Raw genomic sequence first — 8,493 nt, 5'->3', positions numbered from 1 at the left:
TTTGATTTTTATCTGATCTGTTCCTATACCTTTGCTTTTGGTCCAAGTAAAGAAAAGAAAAATATAAATAAAACTCATCCCCCAAAAAACATCATGAAAATGAATCAGTTTATTTAGCATTTTTGATCAACAATATCACATGTGATGTGAAATGCATATAGAGTCAACAAAGGGTTGATAGAAAAAAGAAAAAGAAAACAACGAATAGTTGCAATGTGCTTGCAACTATTGACTTGAAATATTGATCCATCAGGGACACGTGGAAAGGGGAAATACAGTATACAGGCTGGAATTTGCACAAATGCAAACATCTTCTGAGGTCAACAATTCAGTGTTTTAAGTATCCTGGTGAAAGAGAAACAACATCATTAGACTCATGTCATACTTATTTCATAATCATAATGCAATGCAAACAGGCAGGGACGTGCTGGCCATTGGGAAAAGCGGGAAAACTCCCGAACGGCCGGTTCATTCCCGGCCGGTCCAGGCTGGCCATTAGGAAAAAATATTAAAAATAAAATGTCGGCGGCCAACAAAGTAAATCGTCACTGTCGGGCAGAAACCTCGTATCTCCAAGTTAAAAATGTATAAAATTTTTCGCAAAGCAAAGCCCTGCTTCATCATACAAGGCCGTCGCACAAAAGTAGTGAAAACAGCAGATCTACAAGCACACAACGCCTCGCGGTGCGAGGCGTTGTGTGCTTGTAGATCGGCTGTTTTCAATAGTTTAAATCATTTTCAAAATGATAAATACAAAACAAACGATTTTGGACATACAAGGTTTCCAGGGCCTCTCTAACTCTTTTTCCCGGGCTGAATCAGGGGCCCAGCACGTCCCTGCCAACAGGCATAAGCAACATGGCAATAAGCACCAGAGGACATACAGTATACTGTACCAGTTTAATTTGCCATGATGTGCTTTACAAAAGCCTCGTAGTTTATGCATCCGTTGGCATCCTCCTGGTTTAGCATGAGCTGCTCCACCTCATCCTCCTTCATTTTCTCACCTGTGGCCCACAAGGAATGCACAAAACCAATTCAGTTTTAAGGACCAGGCCTCCCTCCAAGTGTATAGTGCAGTTATAGTACAGTATCTCTGTTGGAATCGTATTGCCGTGCTCCGTCTGTCGCATGGCGGTATCTAGGGCTGTCACGATTATGACATTTTACATAACGATTAATTGTCACTCAAATAATTGCGATTAACGATTTAATTGTGTATTTGTCGTTGACAATTACATTTCTGTTTGGCCTTTAGGCTTTGAAGTTGCACATGGCAATCATGACACAAATTACTGACATATTTGAAGATTTTATTCTTAAAAAAAGAACAATGATAGTGGATATAGCCGATCTACAAGCGCGACACGTTGTGAACTTGTAGATCAGCTATTTCTTTCCACTACTTTTTTAAAAGTGTTTGTAACTATATTAACATTTGTCAAAATGTAAACGATTTTGACGATATTATGCAAAATAATTGCGATTACCTCAAATAATTGCAATTAGACGATTATGTAATAATTGTGACAGCCCTAGCGGTATCGCTGGGCAAAAATATATCAGACCTCACAACGCGTTGCATCTGTGAGCTTGTGTCTCAGTTACTTTTGACACGCGTTGTCATGCAACAGTATGAATCTGGCTGACGTGTGAGCTCTCCCACTTACCCAGTGTTGCCAGAACGTGCCTGAGCTCAGCACCCATGACTGTGCCATCTCCCACTTTGTCAAACACCCTCAGGCCTTCAACAAAGTCCTCATATGTCCCACATGTCTTGGCCTTGCAGATGTGGCCAAGGATGGGCAGGAACTGTTCAAAGTCAAGCATCTTGTTCTGCATGTCTAGAGAGACATTACAGTGGATTGCATTTGTGATGTTTTTCAACATGACGCTTTTCAACATGAATTGCACCCCTCATTTTTCTTATTGCCATGGCTCCTTGAAGAGTATCTGTGTGTCTCTCTGTCTCTGTCTGTCTGTCCATCCATCCGGAGGCTAATCTCAAAAACCACTGGACTGATCAGCGTCATATTTCTTGTGTAACCTGCCAATAGGCTTAACTCCATGTTATCACCTAGAACTTTTTGTATACTGGACCTGGGCTGAAACTTAATTTAATTTAAAATATAGCTGATGACTGATTTCATAGTGCTGAGATAATACTGTAGATGAGATGACTGACATCATAAATGAGTACAAATTACGAAGTACATTTTCCGAAATTTGTCAGAAGTTTCCCGTAAAACAAAACAAAAGGAATAGTGAAAATAGCAGATCTACACCCTGACAATGTTGTGAGCTTATAGATCGGCTATCTTCACTATGTGAATGGGGCTTAAGTGGTTCGTTCATAATTTTTTTTGGTAAGTTCCAGTCCCAAGAGTCCAATCCTAGAAATGTATTGGATATTTCTATTTAAAATGTAACGTGAAAGTCATCAGTTTACAAAACTACTACTTAGTTACTGACTGTACACCACTGCATATAGAAGCCATGCCGTTATTAGTAGGCAGACTTTTCATAATACCAACCTGCAGGTGTGGGCTTTCCAAGAACATAGGTGATTTCTTTATTGGTGGGATTCTGTCCCAGTGCCCTGATCAGGTCCCCGCACTGTGCATAGGTGATTTTCATCTCATTGGTTGGTGTCCTGTCGAACAGCTGGAAGGCATCTTTGAAGTCTGTGTAGAGAGAGCATCACCAGGATAAACTAACATGTACTTCGTCCATGCACCCTGTTCTCAGGGTACTCTGTTCTCAGGGTACTACATGCTCACAACACCTTGGATTGCGAGGCGTTGTGAGCATGTAGATCTGCTATTTTCACAATTTCTGCTCTAATGTTTGACAATTTGGCCAATGTTTAAGTTGTCATTTTAGAGGTATTAAAAAGTCCTTAAATTGTCACTTTAGAAATGTGCATATATCCTCTATACACTTACACCTTATGTTGGTTTGTTTACTGATGGAGTGAGAAAACAATGTTGCACATTAAGTTAATCATCTGGGGACCCCCCAAGGTTGAGAACCACTGTAATATGGCAGAAGCATCCTTCTGGAGTGAGTCGCGTGAAGATTTCTAGTAACAGTTATAGTCATATCTCAGGCAAAATGTTTCTACACTAAATAATAAAGCAAGAATCAATGTATAATACAGATTGTATACAATACAGATGGACAAATGGGATTCAGTTTTTTGATTGATGTATTTGTATTTATGTGGATATAGGCAATTATTTCTCTATTTGACACTAATGGACTGATACTTGAGTACAAAACAGCACAACAAAACAGCCATTGCATCTATAAATAGCGTGCAGTCAATGCAACACAAATTACAACTGAAATAACAATGTCATCTCACCCTCAATCTGTTCAGGGGTAAAGTCCAGCTGAAAAAAAGAAAGAAAATAAATTATGTAAATGATTAGATTTTCTGTGAGGCTGTCCAAAAGATCAGACATTAAGTCATTTAACAGGATTGTTCACAGGGAAAGCTTTTGACAAGCAGGTGGCAAACTGTTAAGTGTGCCCCCTGACCTAGGATTTGAAGCATTTAGCCAATGCTTAACCCGGGGGGCAACTTATAGTGAACAAGTAAGAGTTGTCTATGATTTGCTTAGCGGAACTTTGACATGACACGTCATGACAACATTCCACTATGATGAGGTCTGCAAGACTACCGTAACGTCCCTACAGGGACCCTTTCAACACCTCCTGTCCATGTCCTAATGCTCTTGAAGATTCCACAGCTCCTGTTACACTCTGCTTATTCACGGCATCCGTTCCAATCTTAGATTGCTTTGTTTAACCTTGGCCTTGAGACCGACCCCATCTGCATGCACATGGTTTCAGGCCCAACATACAGGGGCGTCACAAGGGGGGGGGGAAGTGGGACTGAGTTAGGGCCCACGGTAGTGGGGCCTTCATTATTGAATACTTTAGCTATTGAAAAGTAGCAGCTATTTTTGAAGTCATGAAAATGTGTGCAAATCTTTGCTTCAATCTGGGGAGTCCCTGGAACTAAATATTTTGAGATGGGGGTCCATGGCCAAATACATATAATTTTGAGGGTCCTTCACATGAAAAGGTTTGAGCACCACTGACATAGAAACACATAGGTTTTTCAAAAAACCTTAGAAGGATTTGAAATTTTCAAAGACTTGCACAAATGTACACGATTTTTAAAAAATAGCAGATCTACAAGCTCGCAGCCACGCTGTGAGCTTGTATATCTGCTATTTTTCAATAGTTAAAGCACAAAATAATGCGTAATAATGCGTTCCCAGTCTAAATGGGTTAAACCCCCTCCACCTATGAAGAACCTTAATGGGGGGCCCGCAGTGAATCCTTGTACCCAGGGCCCATAATTTGGTGAGACACCCCTGCCAACATATACTGTGTACAGTAAGGGCCAACTTCGTTTGACACGAGCACTTTCATTTGGTCACATAAAAGGAGAGGATCTTTGACTGCAATTTTAACTAGGCTTCAGACACGAAAACACTTATCAATACAATCATCATGGTAGTGACCTCCCTGCTTAAAGATGGACAGCGTATGTCGTACTTGAGGGCACTTTATATGCATAACATTAACGTGTTATTTCAGCTGCAAATTAATTATAAAAACTTAAAAAGTAGATAAGTCATGCTCCAAAAGTGACACAAAACATAAACATTTTTAGCTAAATTCAGAGTGATATCAACTTTGACTTATGAAGATGCAAACATGCTCAAAAGTCTTACGAAGGGTTATGGGGAAAACAATTAATTTACGTTCTTATTTAAGGACTAGAGCAGACCTGTTGTATCATATCACATCACATGTATCATAATCAAATGCCAACTTGACTAAAAATAGCTCTCAAGTAAACCTGGAGGTTCTTTTGTTCACCACCATACTGTATGTTGGTTTGAAACAAACAACGGCACAAAAGTAACTACAGCGTATTTTTGTTTGGAAATGCAACAACAACACTGTTCCACTGTTTTGCATTAAAAAAAAGGTTATATTCAGTATGTTTGTGTTGGATTGAGTTCAGACAGTGTCCCGTGTTACTGTCTCTGCATATCTACAGACCCAGCCCTGTCATGAAACTGTAACAATATTATCAAAAAGCCTACCCAAGCATGTTTAAAGTTGGATAGTGTAACTCATAATTATATATATTTTGCTTCCTTCTGGTTTTTCCACCCCCACCCTTGCCCTCAAAGTAGTGGTGTGGGTGGTCTGCTATTCATTTTGTGTGGCTTTAACCTCACTTCATTGTAACATGGCTGCTCCCTCAACCAGGAAAACATTTACCCTTTGAGAAGGGGCCAACTCAGCATAAGACAAACTTTCCAAGGATGTCCTGTATCAACTGGTACATTTCCAACTAAAGCCTGACAATGATGCCAAGTTGCAGCGAAGGCACTTCATAATTTGTGCTACATGCCTGAGGGCACTAAAGATGCAAAACATGTGGACTATACAACATACGCTTTAAAAACGTTTTACACAGTCACGTGTATTTTACATGCAAGTTCCCAGCAATATCAAAGCCATTTTTTTCTTGAACATTCATATTTGCATGCACCGCCCTGCTCATGACACATGGGGTCTCTGATGCGCTTGAAACCCAAATGTGATGACCAGCTTAAGGTCGTATAGTATAGGAGGAAACAAAAAACTAACAAAATAAATTACAACTTTGACATCATAGCTAGCATCTACTGTATAAACACTAGCCATTCAATTGATGATTATAATAATGATACTACTACTACTACCACTACTACTAATCTAATATTATTATTATTAATAATAATAAACACATTGATTCCTTTTCCTTTCACTGTGTATAGAATCTCAACCCAGAAAGAACCAAGTAGCACGCACATCTTGCAAAATATTCTCCGGGTGCTGAGCAAAAAATACATACAGGAAAGAAGGAGAGGCTCGCACACCGTCATGGGCTCCCAGGTAAGTTTATTAGCACTTGCTAATAAACTTACCTGGGAGCCCATGCCGGTGTGTGAGCCTCTAGAATCTCAACCCGACATACAGTATATTTGTAAATGAACCCAAACCGATCAAAACGCTTCTATGTAGATACATACCGCCACTGTAGCAGGGTCAAAATCTGGGGTCTTGGGGCGCTCTGGCTCTGGGGGTTTGGCTGGTGCTTTTGGTTCTTCCTTCTCCTTCTTCTTAGGAGCCATGGCAAGGAGCTTTCAGGAGATACGGGAGGGTAGTGACACTGCAGAGGGCTATGGCTCTCTCAGGGTGGAGGTTGCCCATTGATGCCAGGGCCCTTTATGCGTTGCCCACGGGTGTCATCCCCACCCCCATCCATCACATCCATGCTGCCAACAATAGGGCAAGTACTATAAAAGGCTATGCCATTGTGCGTCTATTTAAGACAAAGGAAGGCTTCCTTTGTCTAGAGGCCGTGTGAGGCTACAGCACATCAAGACTGTGGCCGGCCATGACGCTCTTCATACCTGTGTTTATTTATGCAAAGATGGTTATTAGAGACAGGGTTCCCACACATCTTTACCAGTTAATTTCCTAAACTTTTCCAAAACTTCTCCAGAATATTTAACCCGATTTCCAGGACTATATAACAATATTTCAGCTCAATAACGAGTCGCTTACTCCTATGTGCAATGCCCCCGAAATAATCATATTTGAACTGGGGACCCTGGCACCCTGACGAGCACTGAGAGTAGAGGAATTTTGTATAACACGGTTTTATTGTGAAAATAGACGATCTAACGCGAGGCGTTGTGAGCATGTAGATCTGCTATTTTCACAATTTCTGCCTCTAATATTTGATAATTTGGCCAATGTTGAATTTGTCATTTCAGAGGTATTAACAAAATCAATAACCAAAAATATTTTCCAGGACCTTCCAGGACCCTTGATCAATTCCAAAACTTTTCCAGTACTAGAAAAATATTTTTCTAATTTCAAAATATTTCCAGGAATTTCATGACCGTGGGAACCCTGTAGAGAAGAGGGTAACGAAGAGAGATGTGATTGCAAATGGTTGAGTTCATTTGTTTGATAACTTCCGGCAACTACCTGCCATTGACATGCATGAATTACATAACGTATAATGATGCCAATGTTATTCTTTACTCATATTGTAGCCTGTCGGGTGGAACAGTTAGAACAGTTTTCTTTTTTCCAAAGTAACAGTACTTTGGGGAAAAAAAGGAAACCGTGATCCATTGGATACAATGTAGTTGTCACAAAATCTTGTTAATGCTTTACATTGGTTAAATCATTTAGAAAAGCCACCTTGAACTCCCCAATGCTTCCCCAGACTGTGCGATGTATGTAAGGACACTGGCACATATGTTAACATTTAATGTTCATCCTGGGAGTAAGTGGCACTTAGCGTACGTTGATTGATTGGCACATTTCTTAACAGTTTGCCAAAAAAAGGCCTCAGGGCGTGTTTCCATGAAGTTCCTGCTGTGTATTAAATTAATCAAGACAAACACTAATGTACAACTAGTCCTTGCCCGTTTGTGTTATGGGGTGTGCACACATTACGGGGGATTGAATGTAGGAGTCTCAGAAGTACTAATGTTGGAGAAGACGTATCAGTGATGTCAGTCATCACCAAATTTGGGCACTGTTTCAGCATGTGGCTGTTACCATGTCGGTAAACGCATGCGCAGTACTGTACAGGTGGCGGTATATACTGTACAGTATAACTGACACTGTAATCAGTGATGTCAGTTATCTCCAAATTTGGGCACTGTTTAGTATCAGTGATGTCAGCATGCGTGTACTGTATATCAGTCAGACATTGGACTGCCGTGTTGCAAGTTTGTAGATCTGACTATTTTTGAAAAATCTTGAAAAATTATACAAATGTCTTCTAAATCCTTCTAAGGTTTTTGAAAATGTTTCTATCATCAGTGGTGCTCAAACGTTTTCATGTCAAGGACTCCCAAAATGTCATGTATTTGGCCGCAGACCCCCATCTATAAATATGTTGTTCCAGGGACCCCCATAAACAAATATTGGAGTTATATATTATGTAACTCAAATAAAAAATACATTTATTCAAAGATTTGCATAAAGACTTTTCAAAAGTGCCGCGCTGTGAGCTTGTATATCTGCTATTTATCAATAGCTAAAGTATAAAATAATTCCATGTCTTAATGGGTTTTTAAAGACCAGGCTTATTGCAAGTTACTCTGTCCTCTACCCTGAGCCATCCCACCCTAGCATAATGAGAAGGGGTTAGGTGAGTCCTGGGTGAATGGCCTCGTAGTAACCTGACCACAGTTTGTTTTGAGAGGTCTGCAGTTTTGTTTTTATTGCCTTTGAGGTGCTAACGTACCAACATATCATTTCGACTATGCATGCAGCATAGTCGAAATGACATTGGTGCTATTGTCCTCAGCGTGTTCCTACAGCACCTGCAGACAATTTATAGAAAGATTTATGAGCAGTTGTAGACATCCACCAATCAGGTTTCATTTA

General features: G+C 40.2%; 1 protein-coding gene across 1 annotated transcript; it reads right to left on the bottom strand.

Moving 5' to 3' along the window:
- Nucleotides 1-900: 900 nt before the first annotated feature.
- Nucleotides 901-6,209, bottom strand: myl13 (myosin, light chain 13; the record flags this gene model as incomplete). The annotated part of the gene is made up of 5 exons (XM_080725761.1): nt 901-1,007; nt 1,671-1,844; nt 2,535-2,684; nt 3,368-3,395; nt 6,108-6,209. 5 exons carry the CDS (start codon nt 6,207-6,209, stop codon nt 901-903), a joined length of 561 nt encoding a protein of 186 aa, XP_080581887.1.
- Between the last annotated feature and the right edge of the window lie 2,284 nt (nt 6,210-8,493).

Source organism: Nannobrachium achirus (assembly GCF_963921795.1).
Source record: "Nannobrachium achirus genome assembly, chromosome: 5".
Classification (NCBI taxonomy): Eukaryota; Metazoa; Chordata; class Actinopteri; order Myctophiformes; family Myctophidae; genus Nannobrachium; species Nannobrachium achirus.
Note: the sequence above shows the minus strand (reverse complement) of the source record. Positions and strands in the feature narration are given on the sequence as shown.